This window comes from Muntiacus reevesi, chromosome 3 (assembly GCF_963930625.1).
Source record: "Muntiacus reevesi chromosome 3, mMunRee1.1, whole genome shotgun sequence".
In the NCBI taxonomy this organism is placed as follows: domain Eukaryota; kingdom Metazoa; phylum Chordata; class Mammalia; order Artiodactyla; family Cervidae; genus Muntiacus; species Muntiacus reevesi.
The window spans coordinates 8,914,918-8,940,587 of record NC_089251.1 but is presented as its reverse complement, the minus strand read 5'-3'; the positions used below and the strand labels follow the sequence as shown (position 1 = coordinate 8,940,587).

Below are 25,670 nucleotides of genomic sequence, written 5' to 3'. Positions count from 1 at the left end.
CATCATGAGAAATGCTGGACTGGGTGAAGTACAAGCTGGAATCAAGATTGCTGGGAGAAATATCAATAACCTCAGATAGGCAGATGACACCACCCTTATGGCGGAAAGCAAAGAATAACTAAAGAGCCTCTTGATGAAAGTGAAAGAGGAGAGTGAAAAAGTTGACTTAAAACTCAGCTTCCAGAAAACTAAGATCATGGCATCTGGTCCTTTTACTTCATGGCAAATAGATGGGGAACAGTAGAAACAGTGCTAGACTTTATTTGGGGTGTCTCTAAAATCACTGCAGATGGTGACTGTAGCCATGAAATTAAAAGACACTTGCTCCTTGGAAGAAAAGTTACGACCAACCTAGACAGCGTATTAAAAAGCAGAGATATTACTTTGCCAACAAAGGTCCATCTAGTCAAAGCTATGGTTTTTGCAGTAGTCATGTATGGATGTGAGAGTTGGACTATAAAGAAAGCTGAGTGCCGAAGAATGGATGCTTTTGAACTGTGGTGTTGTAGAAGACTCTTGAGAGTCCCTTGGACTGCAAGGAGATCAAACCAGTCCATCCTAAAGGAAATTAGTCCTGGATATTCATTGGAAGGTCTGATGCTGAAGCTGAAACTCCTGTAGTTTGGCCACTTGATGCTCAGAGCTGACTCATTTGAAAAGACCCTGATGCTGGGAGGGATTGAAGGCAGGAGGAGAAGGGGATGACAGAGGATGAGATGGTTGGATGGCATCACCGGCTTAATGGACATGAGTTTGAGTATACTACAGGAGTTGTTGATGGACAGGGAGGCTTGGCATGCTGCAGTCCATGGGGTTGCAAAGAGTCAGACACAACTGAGTGACTGAACTGAACTGAACCATGGTGATACAAGATGTTAACATTTAAAGAAAGCTGAGTGACAGTCATGCAGGACCTCAACACTTTTTGTAACTTTTCCGTAAATCTAAACTTATTCCAAGATTAAAACTTTATTTAAAATATACAAAGGTAACAGCTCAGAACGTAGAGAGAAAAGCTGAAAATATCAGTCATGATTACTTTTCTTTACCAGTTACCCACAGATACAGTATTAATTAGCAAGACACTGGTACACAGTGAATGACACCAGCATCTCTCACATTTTCAATGTGATTTTTCTTTTCAGAAAGCACTATGATTTTAGTTTGAAACAAAACTAAGAAATGAGTTCCTCTTCTTCATTCATTCATACTGTCTTTTGATGGTCATGGCATAAAGAATTTTATCCCAGGAATACAACTTTGCATTAGGTAAGCTATAAACTTGCTAAAAATACAATTTTTAAAATTATTTACTAAAATGGTTTCTTTTTCAGTAAAAAAATAATGTAATTGTATTTACTCTAGACCAGAAGGTTCTTTTACTTCTGAGGAGTAGATACTGAACATTTTAACACCAATCATTGCCATGCTTTGTATTGTTAGAGCATTTAACTTCCAAGAAACTTTTCTGTGACTTTTTTTTTTAACTTAGAAAAATATTAGATTTGGAATTACATTTCTGTTTGAATCCTAACATACCACTTCTGAGATATGTGACCTTGGACAGATCTTTTAACCTTTCTGAGCTTCAGTTTAACTCATGAGTGTGATGGTATAACGGCTATTGCCAGCCCCAAGTTTACATAGTCTGCTTAGTGAACTATAAAGCATTTGCCTGAAGTATTTGAGTAGGCATGGGGTGTTGGTATTTTTGTACATTTGTGTCAGACTAGAGATACACTAAAGTAACATTTACTGTGTTTAAATGTGCTCTCTACATTGAGCATGCAAATTACCACGCACTCTGATTAAGAAATCTCGGGAGGGCTTTAAGAAAAGTCACTAGTGGGTCACCTTCCCTATTATACTGTTGTCATGTGTGTTTTTAGGATATGTGATTGGTGTTTAAACAGTATATAAAGCTTGACATACAATTCCTCAGCTAAATAATAAATGTAGGCTACAATTAAACTCATCAGAGTTGGAAAAGATTTTGGAGGTCATCTAGTTCAATGATTCTTTAATATTTACCATTTGTCCTCTTCTCTTAATGAAAAAAAAGCCAGATTAGAGCTTCCCTAGTGGTCCAGTGATTAAGACTTGGAGCCTCCACTGCAGAGGCCTCAGGTTTGATTCCTGGTCGTATGCCACAGGGTATGGTCAAAAAAAAAGTTTTATTTTTAAAAAACCAGATTATCTTAGGGCATGATGGAGGGAGTTAGCTGGGATTGGTGTGTTTGTTTTAGAACTGTTGGATTAAAAAAAAAAGAACTATACAAGGTGACATAAAATTGCTAGTACTTCATTAAGTCTGAAGATGGTGAATAATTTGCTCTGATTGCATTGCACATTGTAGATTTTTCAGTTATTTGTGAAAATATTCATCTTTACCTTCCATACTGCCTCATCTCTCAGACTATTGGGTCTGAGCCAGTGTTTTGAATTTAAGTTCCAGCTTCATCACTTACTGGTTATATGACCTTAGGTACATAGTTTAGCCTCTTTTGTCTATTTTTTATTCTTTACAATAGGAATAAGAAATATCTTACCAAGTGGTTTTTTTATGAAGATTAATTTATGAGAATACATAACGTGCTTTGCATAGAATCTGTTACAATACATTCGTTAAATAAATGGTCCATGCGATTACCTCTCCTACTAATTATGACATTGTCCTAGTTACCCAATGTGATTGGTAACTAGTTTACCTTGCATGCATGCATGCTAAGTCACTTCAGTTGTGTCCAACTCTTTTCAACCGTATGAACTGTAACCCACCAGGCCCCTCTGTCCATTGGAGTCTCCAGGCAAGAATACTGGAGTGGGTTGCCATGCCCTCCTCCAGGGAATCTTCCCAACAAAGGGATTGAACCCATACTCTATGTCTCCTGCTTTGGCAGGTGGGTTCTTTACAACTAGCACCACCTGGGAAGCCCAACTAGTTTATCTTGCATTACTCTGTTTTTAAAAACTGCTTTATCATGACATAATTCATATGCAATTAAGAGTTTTTTTAGTATATTCAATGAGTCAAATACCCATCAAAGATTGAGGGCAGTAGGAGAAGAGGGCAACAAAGGATGAGGTGGTTGGATGGCATCACCAACTCAATGGACATGAGTTTGAGCGAACTCAGGGAGATAGTGAAGGTCAGGGAAGCCTGGCATGCCGTAGTCCATGGGGTCTCAAAGAATCGGATACAACTTAGTGACTGAACACCACCACCACAATTTAATTTTAGAATTTTTGTCTCCCCTTTTAAACAAACCAGTTAGCAGTCACTCCTCATTTCCTTGCCCTGTAGTTTTCTTGCAACTGCTGACTTACTTTTTGCCTCTGAAATTCCCTATTCTGGACATTTCATGTCAATGGGATCATACAAGATTTAGCCTTTTGTGTCTGACTTCTTTCACTTGGCATATCAAGGTTTAGACTTCTGGTATATATCAATACTTCATTTTTATCACCAAAAGGATGTTATAATACATGTAGTCTGTAATAAAATGGAATGATATTCCATTGTATAGATATGCCATGTTCTATTCAGTCATCAGTTGAGGACATTTGGGTTATTTCCAGTTTTGGGCCATCATGAATAATGCTGTTATAGACATTCATGTATGTTTTCTGTGGACATCATGTTTTCATTTTGGGTAGATACCAAAGAGTAGAATTGTTGAGTTACATGATAACCCTGTTTAACTTTTTGCGGAGCTACAAAACTATTTTCTAAAGTGGATGCACCATTTTACATTCCCACTAGCAGTGTTGTTGTTGTTCAGGTGCCCAGTCGTGTCTGACTCTTTGCGACCCCATGGACTGCAGCACGTCAGGCCACCCTGCCCTCACCATCTCTCAGAGTTTGCTCAGGTTCATGTTCATTGCATTGGTAATGCTGTCCCGCCATCTCATCCCCTGACACCCTCTTTTACTTCTGCCCTCGATCTTTCCCAGCATTAGGGACTTTTCCAGTGAGTCATCTGTTTGTATCAGATGACCAAAATACTGGAGCTTCAGCTTCAGCATCAGTCCTTCCAGTGAAAATTCAGGGTTGATCTCACTTAAGATTGACCCGTTTGATCTCCTTGCTTTCCAAGGGACTTTCAGGAGTTTTCTCCAGCACCACAGTTTGAAGGCATCAATACTTTGGTGTTTTGCCTTTACGGTCCAGCTCTTAACAACCATACTTGACCGCTGGGAAAACCATAGCCTTGACTGTACAGACCTTTGTCAGCAGAGTAATGTCTCTGCTTTTCAATACAGTGTCTAGGTTTGTCATCGCTTTCCTGCCAAGAAGCAATCATCTTCTGATTTCATGGCTGCAGTCACCATCTGCAGTGATCTTGGAGCCCAAGAAGAGGAAATCTGTCACTACTTTCACCTTTTCCCCATCTATTTGCCATGCAGTAATTGGGTTGGATGCCATGGTCTTAGCTTTTTTTATGTTTAGTCTTCCCTCTCCTCTTCCACCCTCATCAAGAAGCTCTTTAGTTCCTCGTTGCTTTCTGCCATTAGTGTGGTGTCATCCACATATCTGAGGTTGTTGATATTGATGTTTCTCCCGCCTGTCTTGATTCTGACTTATAACTAATCCAGCCAGGCATTTCTCCTGATGGACTCAGCATATAGGTTAAACAAACAGCTGTACCAGCAGTGTATAAGGGTCCTAATCCTCTCCAACTCTTGTTAGTGTCTGTCTTATCGTAGCCATCCAAGTGGGTGAGAAGTGATAGCTCATTATAGTTTCAGTTTGCATTTCCCTAATGAATAATGATACTGGACATCTTTTGTATGTCTTACTTGGAGAAATGGCTGTTCAAATCCTTGACCCATTTTTCGGTATGTAGTCTTTTTATTATTGAATTTGAAGAATTCTTTATGTATTCTGGAATAGGAAGTGGCAACCCACTCCAGTATTCTTGCCTGGAAATTTTTGTGGACAGAAAAGCCTGGTGGGCTACAGTCTATGGGGTTGTGAAGAGTCAGATACCATACCACTTACCCCCACTGTATGTATTCTGGATACAAGTTACTTATAAGTTACATGATTTGGGTATATTTTCTCCCATGTTGTAAGTTATGTTTTCACTTTCTTGATAGTATTATGTGTACTTTGGCCTACTCTTGTATCTTCCTGCCTACTGATTCAGTAGGTCCCATTGATTCTGTTTTCCATATTCATTGTTACTTTTATTGCCTCAAACCTAGACCATATTTACTGAAATCTTAGAGTTGGGCTTTACTTTAGGCTTGCTCCTGCTTTGAAAGTGAAATTGCTCAGTCGTGTCCGACTCTTTGTGACCCGGTGGACTGTAGAGTGCTAGGCTTCTCAGTCCATGGGATTCTCTAGGCAAGAGTACTGGAGAGGGTTGCAATTTCCTTCTTCAGGGAATCTTCCCGACCCAGGAATCAAACCCCAGTCTCCTGCATTGCAGGCAGACGCTTTAACCTCTGAGCCACCAGGAAAGCCCACTCCTGCTTTAAGTCCATCCATAAATTATCCTTTCCTAACATTTTTCACAGCATGTCACACAGAAGTTTTCCGTGCTGACCCCAGTGCCCCCATTTAAAGCTCAGACTCAGCCTTCATCAGGGTAGTACCAGTCATTCTTTTTAGATTCGTCTCTCACTACCCCTGTCACTTGTAGAAGGAAGCACAGGCAGTGATGCCCATCCACCAGAGGTGGTCGTGAATGGCAGAAAGCTTCTGAGAGGGTCTCCTGGTGGTAATTTTACCATAAAATAGGACCTTGCCCTCAGTGTGATGGTACCAGTGACTCAGCTGCTTCAGTGTGCCGCACGCATAACACACTCAGCCTACAGGAAATTAAAGCAAAATGCTGTGTACTTTATAATTTTTCTTTTCTGTGTTAATACGTGAGTTATGTTTTTTCTTTGTCCATTTCTGATACTGTGGTTTTATAAAAAATAATTAGCAAGTTTTCTTTTATCTCTGTTCCCTTTCCCCTTTCTTCCTCCTCTGAAACAGTTTATATAACATAGGAATTCGTTTTAAAGAATTTTCCCATAAAATATACTGGGCCTGGTGAGCTTTGGGCGGTCATTTGCATATGCTTTGTCATTTCTCTACAGTTACTTGTCTCTTCAGGTGTGTCTGTTCTTCTGTGAAGTTTTTTTATTTTAATCAATGTGACATTGAAATATATTAGTGGAAAAATGTCTTCTGTTTTAAAAAGTTTCTGTCATGTGATTATATTTTGTTTCATTTCTTATTCCTAATTTTCTGAATTTGACATGGCTAATTTTACATTATTTGTTGTTGTTGTTCAGTCACTTTTGTTGCTCAGTCGCTAATCTTTTCTTCTCCGTTGTTAATCCCATTGTTATTCCCAGCCAGTGTTTGTCTTTTAATTTATAGTTCAATTTTGGAATTCCTGTGTGTTAGTTTTCCTGTGTACCTACCATGCTTAAATTTTGTGAACATATGAAATGTAGAATTTTCTACCAGTTGTAGATGTCTGTCATTTCTGGGTCTGTTTCTGTTGATCAATTTTTTTTCTCTCTCTCTCTTCTTATTATGAATTATATTTTCCTTCTTTGCATGCAAGCTGATTTTTTTTTTTTTTTATTGGATGCCATACATGAACTTTACCTTAGTGGGTTCTGGATTTTTTGTGTTGTATATATATCCTTAAGCTTTGTTCTGGAACACATTTAAGTTACTAGGAAATATTTTTATCCTTTTGAGACTTGTTTTTAAACTTTATATAATGGAACCAGAATTACATTTTGTCTGAAGCTAATTTGTTCCCACTGTTGAGGCAAGACTCTCCTAAATGCTCAAGGTTTTTACACTCAGGGAAGTTTTCTTCTATTAGATACTTTGATTATTCCTTCTGCTCCATTCATTTTGTTTTTCTTTCAAGGATGATAACTAGCCATATGTTGGATCTATATTCTCTGTCCTCCTGTTATCTTCTACCTTGCTGTTATCCTATTTTTATCCTCCTGCATAAACATTCCTCAGAGTGCTTCCACATTATTGATTCCATTTTCCACTCCTTACCGCCTGTTTAAATTTCTGCTCTCTTTTAGTTTCCTTATATCTTGTTCTTTTTGCATCATTCTACTGCTTTATCTTCCTTAAATTTCCATTCACAGAAATTGTGTTTTCATGCTTGTGGAAAACATCAGTTTAAAAAGACTATCTAAACTGTACTCTTTGTTTACACTTTACTATTTTCTTCTTTTTGGTTATTGTAGAATCTATTTACAGAATAAAACAGTGTTGGGAAACGTTTTGTTCAGGTCTGAAAGTTTCCCCCTTTTTGGGTAGATCATTTGGGGTTCTTTATGCCTGAATGCTGTTATAATCAACTGTTAGGTCTTTTGCTGGAGGATGGGCTGATGATATTGACATCAGTGTTATAACTTGAGTTAAAAAAAACAAAAACAAAAAAAACCACAACTGGGCCTGGAGGCTAGGTTGAGACATTGTTAGGTAAACTTGAGCATGCACTTTGCTCTGTGTTGGTAAAGTTGTTTTACCAGCGGCCAACTTGTGTTTCTCTGGTCTAGCTGACAAAGGATGGGCTATGTCTTTGCTTCCTTCCTGGGACTGCTAATGAGCCCCCACCCTCTCATATCAAATCTTTAAAACTTTTCTGCCGAGGCAGTGTGCAACCTTTGGTACCCAGTGCAGCCATCTCTGAATGTTGCCAGTGTGCAGGACCTTTCCTGTGGTCTGCCCTCTTTAACTAAGGGCCTTCCTGATGACTGCTGCCAGAATTGCCTGGTGCAGCAGGGGGAGTTGCCAGGGCATGGTCTCCCTTTAGCCTGGCCCCATCTCCACTAGATCCTTAATTAAAATTTGTTGCGTAAAGATAACTCTGATCCCTGCTTTTCAGGCTAATCTTTTTATTTCTTAGATTTTTTTTGGTTTGGATGTAGTAGATGGAAAGAATTATATGCTGCTTTCAAGTCTTCCTCTTAGCCTGGTGACCACCAAAATTTATAGTGACACGATATATAACTTTAGAATACATCACGTTCCCTCCTCTGAATTCCTCATGATTTGTAATTCTCTTATGGTGCTTATATCAGGCTTTCCTCTGAATAACAGGGTTATATGCATGGGTTTTTTTTTTTTTTTTTTCGTATTTTTTTTCATCCCCCTCAGTTCAGTTCAGTTCCTCGGTTATGTCCGACTCTACGACCCCATGAACTACAGCACACCAGGCCTCCCTGTCCATCACCAACTCCCGTAGTTCACCCAAACCCGTGCCCATTGAGTCGGTGATGCCATCCAACTATCTCATCTTCTGTTGTCCCCTTCTCTTCCTGCCTTCAATCTTTCCCAGCATCAGGATCTTTTCAAATGAGTTAGCTCTTTGCATCAGGTCGCCAAAGGATTGGAGTTTCAGCTTCAGCATCACTCCTTCCAATGAATATTCAGGACTGATTTCCTTTAAGATGAACTGGTTGGATCTCCTTGCAGTCCAAGGGACTCTCAAGAGTCTTCTACAACACCACGGTTCAAAAGCATCAATTCTTTGGTGCTCAACTTTCTTTATAGTCCAACTCTCACATCCATACATGACCACTGGAAAAACCATAGTCTTGACTAGACGGACCTTTGTTGACTAGTCTCTGCTTTTCAACATGCTATCTAGGTTGGTCGTAACTTTCCTTCCAAGGAGTAAGCGTCTTTTTAACTTCATGGCTGCACTCACCATCTGCAGTGATTTTCGAGCCCAGAAAAATAAACTTTAGAATAATCCCCCTACCGGATCATAAACTCTGGACAAGTGACGTTCTTCATCGTCTTAGAAATCCCCCTAGTACTTTGCACATAGTGTTTTATGTTGTGGGGCTTTTTAAAATGTTCTTTTGTGGTGAGTTAATTACTTCTGTGAAACTCTTAGCAATTGAAATAGCAACTACTATTATGTAGGCACCAGTTGCCTGTGAGTTTGTAAATATTGTTTTCTGCTTTGTTGTGCTGTCATGTCCATCTCTTTGCAACCCCATGGACTGTAGCCTGCCAGGCTCCTCTGTCCATGAAATTTTCTAGGCAAGAATCCTGGAGCAGGTTGCTGTTTTGTACTCCAAGGGATCTTCCGTACCTGGTGATCAAACGCCATGTCTTTGGCGTCTCTTTCTTTAGTAGGTGGGTTCTTTACCACAGCGCTACTTGGAAAGCCTAATATTGCTTATATAACAGGGAAACCTGTAGGAGAGATTTAGACTTTACATGTTACAAGATAAGAGAATATGTCAAAGTGCCAAAATCATTCAAATTTAAGGGTAGAGGTCAAATGTTTATTAAATTACAAAGATTATTACCATCTTGACAGAATTAAAATAAAGTTACATGATCTTTTTCCAATTGTTTTTGTGAAAAATACATGTCATTCAATTTCTACTTTAACCATTTTCAGGTTACTTATATTCCAGTATTGTGCATGACATGACTTTCTACTTCCAAAATATTTTCGTCACCCCAAATAGAAACTCTATCCATTAAGCAATAACTCCCCATTCCTTATTCACCCGAACCCGTGACAACCTCTAATCTACTTTCTCTGTATTTGTCTCTTCTAGATACTTCACAAAAGTAGAATTGTACAACATTTGTACTTCGTTTCTGACTTACCTTAAATGTTTAGCTTGTTTTAGTGTAGTGTTTTCAGTATTCACCCCTGTTGTAGTGCATATCAGCTTCATTCCTTTCTGTTTATGTCCTTGTGTGTCTTCTCAATATAGTTGACTTATAATGTTGTTGAAGTCCTCTCTTTCCTTACAGAGCTTTTGTCCTATTTTTCTGGAGGTGTTGAAGTCTCCACCCGTTAAGTGTACATCTGTATGTTTCTCTGTTTCTCTCTTCAGTTCTGTTCATTTCTGCTTCATATATATTTCTTTTGTTAGGTGCGTATATGTTTTTGTCATACATTCTTGAAAGAGTGAAACTTTTATCAGTATATAATATCCATCTTTGTTCTTGTAGCCTTTTTGACTTAAAATCTGTTTTGTCTGATAATAATATAGTCACCCCAACTCTCTTTTGGTTTCTCTTTGCATGAATCACCTTTTCCATTATTTTACTTTGAACATCCTTGTGCCTTTGTAATTAAAGTGACTCTCTTATAAACAATGTATAGACCGTGTTTTTTAACCCATTTTCCAAGACTCTTGCCTTTTAATTGGAGAGCTTAATCTACTTCATCACTGATAAAGAAGGATTTATTTCTACTGTTTATTTCTACCTATTTTCTGTGTACCTTATGTGTTTTTTGTTTCCCTTACTGCCTTTTAGGTTTTTGGTAAACATTTCTTTCTTTCATCGTCTCAGTCTTTGCCTCCTTTCTTTTTCCGAGATCCTGAATCATATTCACTGTCATTATTCTACATTCTTTTTCTGAAAGATTGCCTATCTCCACTTCTTTTACTTGTTTTTCTGGAATTTTATCTTGTCCCTTCATCTGGGACCAACTTCCTGCTTTTTCATGCTGATTAACTTTCTGTAGAGTGGTTTTGTTTTAGTTGTGGGATTGTGGTTCTTGCTTCTTCTGTCTGCCCTCTGATGGAGGAGAGTAAAAGGTTTGTGTAAGCTTCCTGATTGGAGGTTACTGGTGGTGGGAAAAACTAGGTCTTGCTTGGTGGGCAGGGCCTTGCTCAGTAAAGCTTTAATCCAGTTATCTGCTGATGGGTGGGGTTGCACTCCCTCCCTGGTAGTTTTCGGGCCTAAGGCGACCCAGCCCACTGGGCTCTTTGGTCAGGGTGATGGCAACCTCCAAACGAGTTAAAGAGAAGACCTTCCCAGACAGCTGCTGCCAGTTCCCCCATCCCTGTGGTCAGCCCCTGCTGACCTACACCTCCACTGGAGACCCTCCAACACGAGAAGGTAGTTTTAGATCAGCTTCCTGTGGAGTCTTTGCTGCTTTCCTCTGAAGCTTGGTGTACACAAGATTTTGTTTGTGCCCTCCAAGACTGAAGTGGAGTCTCTGTTTCCCCCAGTCCTGTGGAAGTCTTGTAATCAAATCCTACTGGCCTTCAAGGTCAGATTCCCTGGGGATTCCCAGTCCCTTATTGAGTCCCCAGGCTGGGCAGCCTGACATGGGATTTAGAACCTTCACAACAGTGGGAAAACTTCTTTGGTATTATTGTTCTCCAGTTCGTGGATCACCCACCCAGCAGGTATGGGATTAGATTTTATTGTGATTGTGCCCCTCCTACGGTTTCACAGCAGCTGCTTTTTTCTCTTTGGACGAGGGGTATCTTTTTTGGTAGGTTCCAGCGTCCTCTTGTCAATGGTGGTTCAACAGCTAGTTGTGATTTTGGTGCTCTCGCAGGAGGACATGAGTGCACGTCCTTCTACTCCACCATCGTGAACCCCCCCTTATTGCCTTTCAGTTGAGATTTTTGTTTTATATATTGTTTTGATTTCCTTCTTTCCTTTTTATGTATATTTTTAGTTACAAGTAGTTATCTTGAGGTTTAAAATTAACATCTTAAAACTTAGAACAAGCTATTATCAGTAGTATATTAAAAAGCAGAGGTAATACTTTGCCGACAAATGACCGTCTAGTTAAAGCTATGGTTTTTCCAGTAGTCATATATGGATGTGAGCGTTGGACCATAAAGAAAGCTGAGCGCCAAAGAATTGATACTTTTGAACTGTGATATTGGAGAAGACTCTTGAGAGTCCCTTGGACTGCAAGGGACTTGGACTGCAAACCAGTCAATCCTAAAGGAAATCAGTTCTGAATATTCATTGGAAGGACTGATGCTGAACCGCCAGTACTTGGGCCACCTGATGCAAAGAACTGATTCATTGGAAAAGACCTTGATGCTGGAAAAGATTGAAGACAGGAGAAGGGGACGATAGAGAATAAGTTGGTTGGATGGCATCACCAACTCGATGGACATGAGTTTGAGCAAACTCTGGGAGTTGGTGGTGGACAGGGAGGCCTGGCATGCTGCAGTCCATGGGGTCGCCAAGTGTCGGATATGACTGAGCAGCCTAACTGGCTGATGGGTAATATGTGAAAACTCTGCTCCTCTACATCTTCGTCCCTCCCTCTTCATACTGTTACTGCCACTGATTACATCTTCACCAGCAGTCACCAGGGACCTTTTTCACGGAAGACAGTTTTTCCACGGAGCAGGGCTGGAGGGGGTGGTTTCAGGATGATTCAAGTGCATTACATTTATTGTACACTTTATTTCTAATCCAGTGCCATCTCTGATCTAACAGGAGGTACTGATCTGCAGCCCGGAGGTTGGGGACCCCTGTCTTAGTACATTGTGTGCCCAATAACATAGACTTATAGTTATTGTTTTATTCATTTGCCTTTTAAATCATTCAGGAAAACAGAGGATTTGTAAAGCAAAAGTATAATAATATCGGCTCTTGTATTTACCTGTGCCATTACTTTTACTGGTAGCCTATTCGTTCATATGCTTTGAATTACTATCAAGTGTTCTTTTATCTCAGCCTGAAGGATAGCTTTATCATTTACAGAGGAAACCTACTAGTAGCAAAACCATTAGCTTTTGTTTATCTGGGAATGTCTTAATTTCTCCTTTTTTAAAAAAAATATTTACTCATTTGGCTGTGTCGGGTCTTAGGTGCGGCGTGCGAACTCTTAGTCGCAGTGTGTGAACTCTTGGTTGTAGCCTGTGAAATCTAGTTTCCACCCGGGCTGCCTGTGCTGAGAGTGCAGTCTTAGCCGTTGGGTCTCCTTCCTTCTTGAAAGGATGGTTTTGCAGAATCAGATTCCTGGTTGATGGATCTTTCTTGTAGCACTTTAAATATGTCATGCGATGCCTTCTGAGCACCATGGTTTTTGATTAGCAATTAGCTGTTAGTCTTACTGAAAGTGAAAGTGTTAGTCACTCAGTCGTGTGTCTGACTCTGTGACCCCATAGGGTGTAGCCTGCCAGGCTCCTCTGCCCATTCAGTTCTCCAAGGCAAGAATACTGGAGTTGGTTGCCATTCCGTTCTCCAGGGGATCTTCCTGACCCAGGATTGGAACCCAGGTCTCCTGCATTGCAGGCAGACTCTTTACTGTCTGAGCTACCAGGGAAGTCCAAGTCTTACGGAGGATCCCTTTTAGGTGATGAGTGGCTTCTTTCTTGCTGCTTTCTCATTCTCCGTTGTCTCTTACTTTCCACTGAGAAATGGAATATTTCCTGCCATATCAGTAAACAAGGATGTCATAGTCAGTAGCAGTTTCAGCCACCAGGATGGTGAACTGGTGAGCCATGAGGGAACTCAGGATGTGAAAATGCAGGATACTGGCCCCAGATAGATGGCGTACATATCAAAGGAATGATTTCAGTGAGCCTAGACTCTTACATCTTCCCATACATAGAAAAATGCGAAATTCCTTAGCCTGACATATATGGTTTTCTTTCATTATCAATACTTTTTTGACTTTCCCAAATACCTGTCCTTTGTTGGAAACCTCCTATATATTCCAGCTCCCTCTCTTGCCTCCTCAGAGCAGTTTCTCAGAGCTCTTTGAAATACTGTCTCCCGGGCTGCAGTCCTCATTTTGCCCCAAATAAAACTTAACTTGCAGCTCTCACGTTGTGCACAGTTTTTTTTTCCAGCCCCACTGTTTGACTTACAATGTATCTTATGTGGATCTCTTTATCTACTTGGAGTTTGTTAAACTTCTTGGATGTGTACCGTTTATGTCTTATCAAATTCAGGAAAATATATCATTTCTATTCTTTTTTCTCCTTCTGAGACTGATTTGCATGTTGGTATATTTGGTTTTCCATAGTACTGCAGATTGTGTTTCTTTTTCTTTGTTCCTAATACTCCTCAAACTGGATATTTCAGTTGCTTTACATTTGAGTTTGATGAAGTTTTTTCTTTTGCCACTTAAATCTGCCATTGAACTCCTCTTATGAATTTTTAATTTTAACTTGTATCTGTTTCCTTGGTCTGCCATAATAAAATACCACAGGCCAGGTGGCTTAAGCAACAAGAAGTTATTTTTTTCACAGTGTCAGAGGCTTGAAGTCTGAGATCAAAATGCTGGCAGGTTTGGCTTCTCCTGAGGCCCTTCTCTTTGGCTTGCAAGTGCCCCCTTTTCATTGTGTGTTCACATTGCACACACGCATGATGTCTCTGTCCAAATTTCATTTCTTTTAAGAACACTAGTTGTCTTGGATTCGGTCCCACCCAAACAGCCTCCTTTTAACTTTACCTTTTTAAAGGCCCTAAATCCAAATATAGTCACATTCTGGAGTATTGAGGGCTAGGGCTTTAACATAGGGAAATTGGAAGGATGCAATTCAGCCCATAGTGCAGCTGTTAAAATTTCCATCTCCAGAATTTCTATTTGATTACTTTTACAATTTCAACCTCCTTATTGACATTGTTCTCCTGATTTTCTTGAACTCTTTGTCCATAGTTTTCTTTAACAGTTTGAGCAAGTCCATGGCAGTTGACTGTAACAGCTCTAACTAGCACTTAACAATGTCTGGTATTCCTCAAGGATAGTTTCTAATTTTTTTTCCCCGGTGAATGTACCTTATTTTCCTTTTTCTTTGTGTATTTTGTGTATTTCTGTGTAATTTTTGCTTCAGAACTGGATATTTTTAGTATTCTAATGGGATAGCTCTTGAAGTCAGATTCTTCCCTTCCTAGGGGATTTTTCTGTTTGTTTCGTGTTGATGACTGCTATTGTCTATGTGGCGATTTTTTCCAGACTGTTTTGCAAAGTCTATATTCCTTGTTGCATGTAGTCCCCGAAGTTTCTGTTGCTTTAGCTTTGTGGTAGGCTGTGTCTTGACAGAGATTTCCTTAAGTGCTTCGGCCCAGGAAATAGCGGGAGAGGTGTGTGTATTTTAAAATCTTATGATGGATGCTACTAGGGAAACCAAGCAGCCCAAGACACAGCTGCATGGATCCACCAGACTGGCCAAGACACAAAAACCCCAATTTTTGAAGAACACTGTTCTTCCACCTGGCATCAGCTAGGCACTCTTGGAAACTGGGCCACTGTCTTGCAGATTGTGGCAGGAGGAAATGGCAACTCACTCCAGTATTCTTGCCTGGAAAATTCCATGGGCAGAGGGGCCTGGTGGACTATATTCATGGGACTGCAAAGTTGGACGCAGCTGAAGTGACTGAGCGTGGACACTCACTCTCTTGACAAGGTCTAACAGCCTCGTCTTTCATCAGGCATTGCTGTGGTTCCTCTTAAGTGTCTGATCAGATTCCAGAGTTCTGAAATGGTTGATTTTGATCAACTTAACAGTTTACTAATTGTTTTGGTGGAGGGACTGACACCTAGAGCTTCCTACTCCATTTTCTCTAACATCACTTATGGCATCTTTTTTGTAGAACTGTTTTTAAGTCTTATCTCAGTCACATAAAATTTCACAGCAAATATTTTAAATCTTGAGGAAAAGATGAGTTATTCAGTAAGTAGTGTAGGAAAAACAGGCTTGCCATTTTGGAGGGAAAACGAAAAATTGGATCCTAACCTTCTTCTCTTGCCAATATTAATGCTTTATGTATTAAAGATTTAAATGCCTTTAAAAGAAAAATGGTGCCAGGAGTAAAGTCTAAATAATTCTTTTTACTTTTTTAAAATAACTTTGCTGTCAGGAATGCCTTTGTGTGTCTAACACAAAACCCTGGAGCTATAAAAGCAAAGATTGGATAATTTGCACAAATTTCAAAAGTTAATGTCCTGAATTTACAAAAATTACAAATCAATGAGATGAATTGCTTAATTTATTTGAACACAGAATATTACTGATAATATAGAGGAAAAACAGATGACCAGTAAATGTAAGTAGAATATCAGTCTCATTCATAATTAATTGAATGTTGATCAGTGAATCATGGATTATTCACTTGAGAAATTTGCAAACTTTTTTGGTCTTGCTTGATAAAGTTGAGGAATAGACACTGTCATTTACTGTTGGTAAGAATGTGACTTGGTGCAGCCTTTCTGGAAATTAGTTTTATTGACCCAGCAATTCTCCTGGTAGAGATTACCCTATAGATATTTACGAAGATAAACCAAGATAGTCATAATTTCAAAAACCGAAACAATTGAAATTCCATAAGAGAGCTGATTAAATTATCATTAAGTCCATATAGGAGAAAACTATATAGCCATTAAATAGAATGAAAGTGTTAGTCACTCAGCTATGTCCCACACTTTGCGACCCCACAGACTGTAGCCAGCCAGGCTCCTCTGTCCATGGACTTCTCCAGGCAAGAATACTGGAGTGGGTAGTCATTCCCTTCTCCAAGGGATCTTCCCAACTCAGGGATTGAACTGGGTCTCCTGCATTACAGGCAGATGATTTACCATCTGAGCCATCAGGGAAACCCAGACATAATGAATTCCCTCTTATGCTATTATGGTGTCCTAATCCATTCAACCTACTGTAACAAAGTGCCATAGACTGGGTGACTTACAAACAATAGAAATTTATTTCTCAGAGTTCTGGAGCCTGAGAAGACTAGGGTCAAGGCGCCAGCAGGTTTGGCTTCTGGTGAGGGCCTACTCACTAATTCGTAGACAGCCGTCTTTTCGCTGTCTCTTCATATAGCCAAAGGGGACAAGGGAATTCTCTGTTGTCTCTTCATAAGGGCACTAATCCCATTCAGGAGGTCTCTGCCTTCGTGGCCTACTCATCCCCCAGAGCAAACACAATCACACTGGGGGAGGGGTTCAGCATGCATTTGGGGGACATAATCAGTTTATAGGATATCAGATATTCTGCCAGATACATTGACAGAGCTAGGACAGAGTAGAATGTAGGTAATGAGGCCATTTGGGTTGGAGTTTTTAAAGAATATAGATCATTTATTCTGATATATGCACAGAGAAGTTTCTAGAAATATATACAGGAGTTTGTAAATCATGGTTTCTTTTGTTGGGGAGGGGAACTAGGAATAAATGGTGGAGAGATTTTTTTTTTTTTTTTAACAGCTTTTTGTGTTTTATGCCCTCCCGATTTTTTTCCAAATAGCTAAAACCAAAATTCTGTGGTGATGAGAGCTTACATACCTGTAGTCTGTATGCATTTATGTAGTTAACTTTTCCTTTTGAAATTATAAATAGCTAAGTTTATTTCCTGGTCTTCTTCTTGTTGTTTTTAATCATTATGAAATGTTTTGTTTGTGCTCAGTTGCTCAGTTGTGGCTCTTTACGACCCCACAGATGGTAGCACCCCACAGATGGTATGGTCCTCTGTCCGTGGGACTTCCCAGGCAAAAATAGTGGAGTAGATTGCCATTTCCCTCTCCTGGGGGTCTTCCCGACCCAGGGATCAAACACATGTCTCCTGCATTGGCAGGCGGATTTTTTACCGCTGTGCCACCTGGGAAGCCACTATGAAATGTTCTGAGAGCTCTAAATAATAAATTAATACTAAATTCTAAAAACGCTGCCTTACCTCTTAAAATTATTAATGACTAATCTGGTATTTTCAGATCTCCTTAGAAGACGCAGTGGTGTGATAGGAAAAATAGCATAGGCTTTGGAGTCGTAGAAACTTAGATTTCAAATCCCAACATAATAAAAACTAGCTTTTATTTTAGCCTTAGGAAATTTACTTGAAGTAGTGAACTTAAGATAACAGCCCTCTACATTTGTAGAATAGGTGAGAAGGTGTATAGTCCCTCAGTTCAGTTCAGTCACTCAGTCGTATCGGACTCTTTGCAACCCCATGATCTGCAGCTTGCCAGGCCTCCCTGTCCACCACCAGCTCCCGTACATGCTCAAACTCATGTCCATCGAGTTGGTGATGCCGTCCAACCATCTCATCTTCTGTTGTCCCCTTTTCCTCTCATCTTCAATCTTTCACAACATCAGGGTCTTTTCCAATGAGTCAGTTCTTTGCATCAGGTGGCCAAAGTATTGGAGTTCCAGCTGTATGGTCCCTGGTGTATAGTAATTACTCAAAAAACTTTGGTAGTTTCTTCTCTTAGCATTTCTCCATGTCTCTGAAAAGTAACTTTCAACCTTTGTTGGGTTAATCTGCTTCTTTTTTCTGGTACTTAGAAAATCTGCTATTTAGCAATGTTTAGATATGGTATCAGACCCAAGTGACAAATAGCACCAATAAATCTGTTGAGGGACTCCCCTGGTGGTCCAGTGGCTAAGACTCCAGGCTCCCAGTGAGGAGGGCCTGAATTTGATCCCTGGGATTGCAGCCATGAAATTAAAAGACACTTAGTCCTTGGAAGGAAAGATATGACCAACCTAGATAGCATATTAAAAAGCAGAGACAGTACTTTGCCAACAAAGGTCCATCTAGTCAAGGCTATGGTTTTTCCAGTGGTCATGTATGGATGTGAGAGTTGGACTGTGAAGAAAGCTGAGCGTCAAAGAATTGATGCTTTTGAACTGTGGTGTTGGAGAAGACTCTTGAGAGTCCCTTGGACTGCAAGGAGATCCAACCAGTCCATCCTAAAGGAGATCAGTCCTGGGTGTTCATTGGAAGGACTGATGCTGAAGCTGAAATTCCAATACTTTGGCCACCTCATGCAAAGAGTTGACTCATTGGAAAAGACCCTGATGCTGGGAGGGATTGGGGGCAGGAGGAGGAGGGGACGACAGAGGATGAAATGGCTGGATGGCCTCACTGACTCGATGGACATGAATTTGGGTGAATTCCGGGAGTTGGTGATGGACAGGGAGGCCTGGCGTGCTGCGATTCATGGGGTTGCAAAGAGTCCGACACAACTGAGCGACTGAACTGAACTGAACTGAACTGAGGGAACTAGATCCCACATGTTACAGCTGAGAGTTTGCAGGCTGCATCTGGAGAGCCAGCCTGCCGCAACTGAGACCTGGTGCAGCTAAATAAATACAAATTAAACAGATAAATCTGTTGGGTTTTCTGGTTTGTTTTAATTTTCTCTGGAATTGCAGAGCCTGAGCAGCATCTCTAGCAGAGTTCATGTCATTGATCACTCTTGTTGTGAATTGTCTGTAAAGCTTGACTCACCCCACAAAATATATTTATGATAATGCAACAAGCAATCCCTTCTTCTCTCTTATAACTATTTTCAGGTTGAGTTCACTCAGTAACAGGGACAGTGTTTACTGTACTCTTTGTTATATAGCTTTTAAAACAACTTGGAGATTACCAGAGAGAAAGAATACCTTGCCTTGCCATTTTGTTCTGTTTAACATTATCAGAAGCTCTTAAGGGGCTAGAATCCTGACAGCAGCTAGAGCAACCCATGTTGTTTGGGACCTCAGTGAGTTAGCCCCTATGGTGCTAAAGAATCAAAGGCCTGACTGAACTGATCACACCTCTTCAGCCCCTTGTCCCCTCCCTGAATTCTAGTACAATGGTCTTCTTTCAGTTCCTTGCAGTTACTGAGATCATTTCTGCCTAAGGGACTTTACGTGTGCTTTAAGAATCTGCCTGCAATGCGGGAGACCCGGCTTTGATCCCTGGGTCAGGAAGATCCCCTGGAGAAGAAAATGGCAACCCACTCCAGTATTCTTGCCTGGGAAATCCCATGGACAGAGGAGCCTGACGGGCTGCAGTCCATGGGATTGCAGAGTCTGAGACGACTGAGCAACTGACACCCCGTCTTTCCACAATTCTTGCTTGTGTGAATTGAATCTGAGGCCTCTTAAAAATGCTGTCAGGAACAGGTATTGTATTTGTTCTGACTAGAAATATTTGTTTTGTTTCACTTGCGATTTATATAGTTTACAAATATCTCTGGATTCTGTTTTCTCTCAGACACAAGCAATGTCAAGAGTTAATACCATAAGTAATGGTGGGAGGTTCTTGCTTTTGGCACACTCAACACCTGCAAGCCTCGCTCTGGGGGATCAAGACTCCACCCACCGTCCCCACAGGCCAGGGGGTTTTTTGAAACTATGGAACCTTAGTTTTCTTAGTGATCTGTAAGTTTCTGTTTGGGCTGGAATTAGTACTAATTTTTCTTTCTCTTTTAGCACCAAACAAGATTTGTGATGAAATGGAGCCTGGAACAAACTCTTTTCGAGTAGAATTTCCTGATTTTTCCAGCACCATTCTGCAAAAACTGAACCAGCAGCGCCAGCAGGGACAATTATGTGATGTGTCCATTGTTGTCCAAGGCCACATTTTCCGAGCACACAAAGCTGTTCTTGCTGCCAGTTCCCCCTACTTTTGTGACCAGGTACTCCTGAAAAATAGCAGGAGGATTGTTTTGCCTGATGTGATGAATCCCAGAGTGTTTGAGAACATTCTCCTGTCAAGTTATACGGGACGTCTAGTAATGCCTGCTCCAGAAATTGTCAGTTACTTAACAGCAGCGAGCTTCCTCCAGATGTGGCATGTGGTCGACAAATGCACTGAGGTTTTAGAAGGAAACCCTACAGTCCTTTGTCAGAAGCTAAATCATGGCAGTGACCACCAGTCTCCAAGCAGCAGCAATTACAATGGCCTGGTAGAGAGCTTTGAGCTGGGCTCTGGGGGCCACACGGATTTCCCCAAAACCCAGGAACTGAGGGATGGAGAGAACGAAGAGGAGAGCACCAAAGACGAGCTGTCATCTCAGCTCACCGAGCACGAATACCTTCCCAGTAACTCGTCCACAGAGCACGACCGGCTGAGCACGGAGATGGCGAGCCAGGACGGGGAGGAGGGGGCCAGCGACAGTGCCGAGTTCCACTACACCCGGCCCATGTATAGCAAGCCCAGCATAATGGCTCACAAGCGCTGGATCCACGTGAAGCCCGAGCGCTTTGAGCAGGCGTGCGAGGGCATGGATGTGCACGCACCCTACGATGAACACCAGGTCACAGAGTCCATCAACACCATGCAGACAGAGTACTCAGTCCAGCCCTCGGGGGTAGAGGAAGACTTTCACATTGGGGAAAAAAAAGTGGAAGCAGAGTTTGACGAACAGGCTGATGAAAGCAATTATGATGAGCAGGTGGATTTCTATGGCTCCTCCATGGAAGAGTTTTCTGGAGAGCGGTCAGATGGGAATCTCATCTGGCACAAACAGGAGGCAGCCCTAGCGTCAGGCTACAGTGAGAATATTGAGATGGTGACAGGGATTAAAGAGGAGGCTCCCCACCTAGGATTCTCGGCCACCGACAAGCTGTATCTTTGTCAGTGCGGCAAGAGCTTCACTCACAAGAGTCAGAGAGATCGGCACATGAGCATGCACCTCGGGCTCCGGCCTTACGGCTGTGGGGTCTGCGGTAAGAAATTCAAAATGAAGCATCATCTCGTGGGTCACATGAAAATTCACACAGGCATAAAGCCATATGAGTGTAATATCTGTGCAAAGAGATTCATGTGGAGGGACAGTTTCCACAGGCATGTGACTTCTTGTACCAAGTCCTATGAAGCTGCAAAGGCTGAGCAGAATACAACTGAAGCTTGTACCAAGTCCTTCGAAGCTGCAAAGGCTGAGCAGAATATGACTGAGGCTTGTACCAAGTCCTACGAAGCTGCAAAGGCTGAGCAGAATACGACTTGAGTGGCAGGCACAAAAATAAACTGTGGTAATTATGCAAATCTGGGCACAGATGATGCGTGCTACTTGCTATTATGAGAGAAGCTTAAAAAAAAGGAAGATATTTCTGCAAGACCAGTTCTAAGTAGGCCAATTAAAAAGTCTGATTCTTCAAATTTGTATGCTCCCGGCCTGGAGTGGGTAAAGGGGATAAGTTCGCCCACCTCACACCTGGCAAGGTGAACCTTCAGGCCTCTTGTGAATGAAGCTGGTGGACTAGGGGGTAGAGATCCCTGCACTTGGAATTGGACTCCGATCCCCCCAGTTCAGTTTCAGGTGGCAGCGGTTTTTGATCAGTCATTATTACAAGGTCATATTGGAATTTTATTTTGCTCTTTCTATAGATACTTAGGTAATGTGGGTTTGTTTTGGTAGCTGCTTCACTGAATGAAATGCTACTTATGTAATAGCTACAAATAATGTGATTCCTAGGATACTAAGTTGATTAACAGAGCTCTCTTATCTGGTTTTGTTCTTTCTAAAGAGTATTGTAACCAAAACTATGGAGATATTAAGAGGGTGACATTCTAAGTAAGAAAAAAAAGTAACTCATGGTACAAGCTCTGATCTCTGTAAGATGCCACTGTCACAAAGTGTTTCAGACTCTTGATAAGTCAGAGTTTTATATTTTAGTACTAACATTTAGTTTGAACAGTTGTTTCTAATTGTAATTCTCTAGGGTGCCAGAGATAGGTATTTCTAACTGGTTTGCTGTTCCAAATCCTGTTTGTTTAATTGTAGCATCCACACAGTGGAATCTGCTCTGGCTAGTAGACTTCTAGCCTGCTTTGACTCTGACCACGGTACCATTGGCTGTTCTAGCCCATTCACTCTGTCTTAGATTATGGTGCTTCCTGAAATGGTCAGTCAATGACCAGTTACTGGGAAGGAGCTGGAAGCCACAACTGAGAGTTACCTGTGAACTTCAGGAGCCGATAGAGTGCTACAGCGACACTCCAACTGTCAGAATGAGAGCCGCCGAGGAGCAGAATTTTGAGTGTCAGGTTATGCTTGGTGGGGACAGGGGAAACCAATTGCTCAAGAAAAGGGGAGTTTTGAAAATACACTGGTAGGAGAGATACTCACAGAGGGGTACGTTGAGCTGGTCCTCCCAGCTCTTTAGGAGTGCCGGAATGTGTTTTAAAAGAGGGAAAGAAAGAGTCCTAATTTTAGAAAGTTGTCTGCAAATTCCTGCTCTCATTTAATAGATAAAGCTGCATAAATTTACAAGTCCGTATAGCTATACCTACCAAAAAAAAAAAAACAAGAAAAGTAGCTATTCTGAGACCATTTCTGGGGATCAGTCAGAAGTCTGGGATTAAAAAAGAAGCTTGTTCAGGATGTTTTAGACTGTAACATACCTGAAGTTGTCACCAGGGTTGGGACAGGGTGCTACTGTTATGTTAACTTTTCCGTAAACTTCCTGGTTTATTATTTCTTAGTGGAAACTTTTTTTCCTGAAAACAAAAATAACTTTTCTTGGATTTGGAGTGAAGTTTTTGTTTTAAAAGTTGGACTTTAAAAAATAAATAAATAAAAAGAAATAAAAGTTGGGCTTTGCTCTGAAATGAGAGACTTTGCTGGCAATGGCCTCTGATCCTCAGACTCCTACCGTCAAGGCATTTAGTTGTATGGAAAGGGGAAAGATTTACGTACCAGTTAAAGGTTGTAATCAAGGTTACAAAACAGGGATCTATTCATTAACACTGTATCATTCTCGATATATAAAAAGCACTTTGTATTTAAAACTTTATTATAAATATATATATATATATATTGATTTTTTTAACATAGAAACTAGATATTACCTCTTGGTTGTTTACCACGTTAATACCCTCTTCTCTTAGTGTTGAAACTTCACCAGTTAACAGTCATTTCTCTGTGTACCTGACAGAGTGTGTAGAGGTGACTTACAGGCAAGCTCAGTTGCTTCTCTTTTTCTCATGTTAGAAGCATTAGGTTTTAGGTATGATCCCAGCCACTGTATGTGAGGAAAAATTGTTGTATTATTTCTACTAATTTCAGTACTAAGGCAGTGAAATAATTTTGTTCAGCCAAAAGCCAGTCACCCTCTCTAATAGTATCAGCATACCATTTTTCCCTGTTTGGAAGGTTTGATGTGCTGGTTTCTATTAAAGATTGTACTCAAATGAGTGTTGGAACACTTGGGAAGAAGAGTCTTGAGAGGTAAAATAAAAATATTTTGGAAAAATCTCATGGTCCTTCAGTTAGGTTGAGATCAGCACGGCAGCCGTCGTGAGTAATGAGGAGGAGGGCAGGACTAGTGGGCAGCTCTCTGGTGGTAGTTGTGGAAGCTGTTGGTTGTACTGGTACTTCATGTGTTATGAAGAGAAGCAGATCTTCTATTGAAATCCTTATGTGTACATCTGCTACTAAATGCAGAATATAAAATATAAGTTACTCACACCTGCCATTTGAAGCTTTTTATGATAGTGGGGTTTTTGTAAAAGTTAGAGTTGCTGATCAGTCAACCAGACCCTGTGAGATGATTGGGCATCTGAAATGCTGGCCATGTCCAGAGAGCCAGGGCAAGGGGATTGCCTTAGTTTGGATATTGAAAGTGAATCTTTATAAACTTTGCTTTTAGGCTTAAGAGATCATACTGTATTACTACTATTTTTTTCCCCTCCTACCCACCCTGGGTTGGACAGATAGTCTGTCCTTACCCTCAGTACAGCTTTAGAAAATCTTTCTCCTTCCCGTTGAGTTTGGAGAGCAGTGGGTAACGTTTCCAAACCGTCTTTCAGGGATCTCGTCAGTGGCCCACAGCCAAGGTGTTTGTCCCTTACTTTGAGTCTTAACTGTGGTTTCTCTCCAGTCCCAGTGGGAAAGGGCTTGCAGGCACCACCAGTGGTCTTTAATATTCATGCTGATGCCGTGCCTTTCATTTTAGATCCACACATTACAGTGATCCACCTGGTTAAGTAGGTCTGACCGTCTGAGAACAGATTGCCGTAACCTTTCCTCGGCTGTTGCGGGCTACCCTCCAGCCCCTTCTCTTGGCCGTTGGTCTCAGAGTCTGCCCGAAAGGGTCTCCTCCGCTCTAATGGGCATTTGCCGAACTGAACTGACCCTGTGCTGACTTCCGACTGACTGACTGGGAGAGCTGCTTAGTCTCAGCGGCGTCTTCCCACGGAAGCACACGCCTTCTGAGGCTGCTGCGGACATGAAGTTGGGGCTGAGCAGAAGCAGCAACACTGGCTTTCCCTGGGGAGGGGGGATTTGCTGTACTCCCCCCCCCCCAGGGCGGGAGGCCAGGGGTGGGTAGAGAGGACGCCATCACACGAACTTCAGGGATTTGCTTTCATAAGGTCTCTGGATAATTTAGGAATGCTGAAAACCAAGCAACATGGACCCCACCCCTCCAGCCCTTCTGTGCCACACTAATTTTGTGATTTAGGTTGCTTTCTTGTGACTCTCTTTGTTCAGTGAAACCAGGGTGTTTGGATTTTTGTCTTTGCTAACTTATGTGTTTAAAGGTACATGTTTCTTATTTCAGATTTCTACTGATAGTGCCCTATGGGAAGATGCTGGAACACATTTTGCAAATGTGACTTTTTTTTTTTTTTTAGTTTTGCTTGAAGCCTGTGTCATAATGTCAATTGCTGCTGCCTTCTTTCCTTTTATGAGGCTCCCAATGTTTCTTCTAGAAAATTATTTATGCAAGTCAGGTGACTCTTAGACCACAAAACCATTTGACAATAAACAGAGTATCATTAGGTGCATATCTTATTGATATTTTGTGAAATGTTATGCCTGTGTTGCAAAAGTTGAATAGTTTTGTCTTTATATACTGCTGTCTTCAGTGTACAGCATGGTTTTACTTAATTGAATGTTACTGTTTAATATTTTCTTCTTATAGAAGAGACCATGCCCTTTTGTATGACATGTTTTAATAAATGTTATCTGTCAACTTTGTAAAAGTTCTGTTTTTCACTCTGGATATTTGACGACAAGTCTTTGTTTTCATTCTGGCCTTTGCCATCTGAGAATAAAAGTTATATTGTGGCCTTTTGATAAGTAAATGCCAGCTAACCTGCTCAGATGGGTAGTGAATTGATCATTTGCCGTATCAGGCATTTATGAAGATTATCTCGTTTAGCCCCCTGGCCCCTCTAGCCCCATCAGGTGTTTGGGTGGCCTGGTTATTCTCTTTGCTCCTCCA

General features: G+C 41.0%; 1 protein-coding gene across 2 annotated transcripts in view; it reads left to right on the top strand.

Annotated features, from left to right (window-relative positions):
- The window catches only part of ZBTB43 (zinc finger and BTB domain containing 43), a 29,994-nt gene extending 4,591 nt beyond the window's left edge, over positions 1-25,403 (top strand). The window contains exons 2-3 of one of the 2 annotated variants that reach the window (XM_065928434.1): positions 1,146-1,269; positions 19,929-25,403. In XM_065928434.1, the coding sequence (XP_065784506.1) occupies positions 19,952-21,448 (1,497 nt within the window). In that variant the 5' untranslated portion in view covers positions 1,146-1,269; positions 19,929-19,951 and the 3' untranslated portion in view covers positions 21,449-25,403. The remainder of the gene's footprint in view (positions 1-1,145; positions 1,270-19,928) is intronic. The other variant, XM_065928433.1, reaches the window with a different exon arrangement.
- The last annotated feature ends 267 nt before the right edge of the window (positions 25,404-25,670 follow it).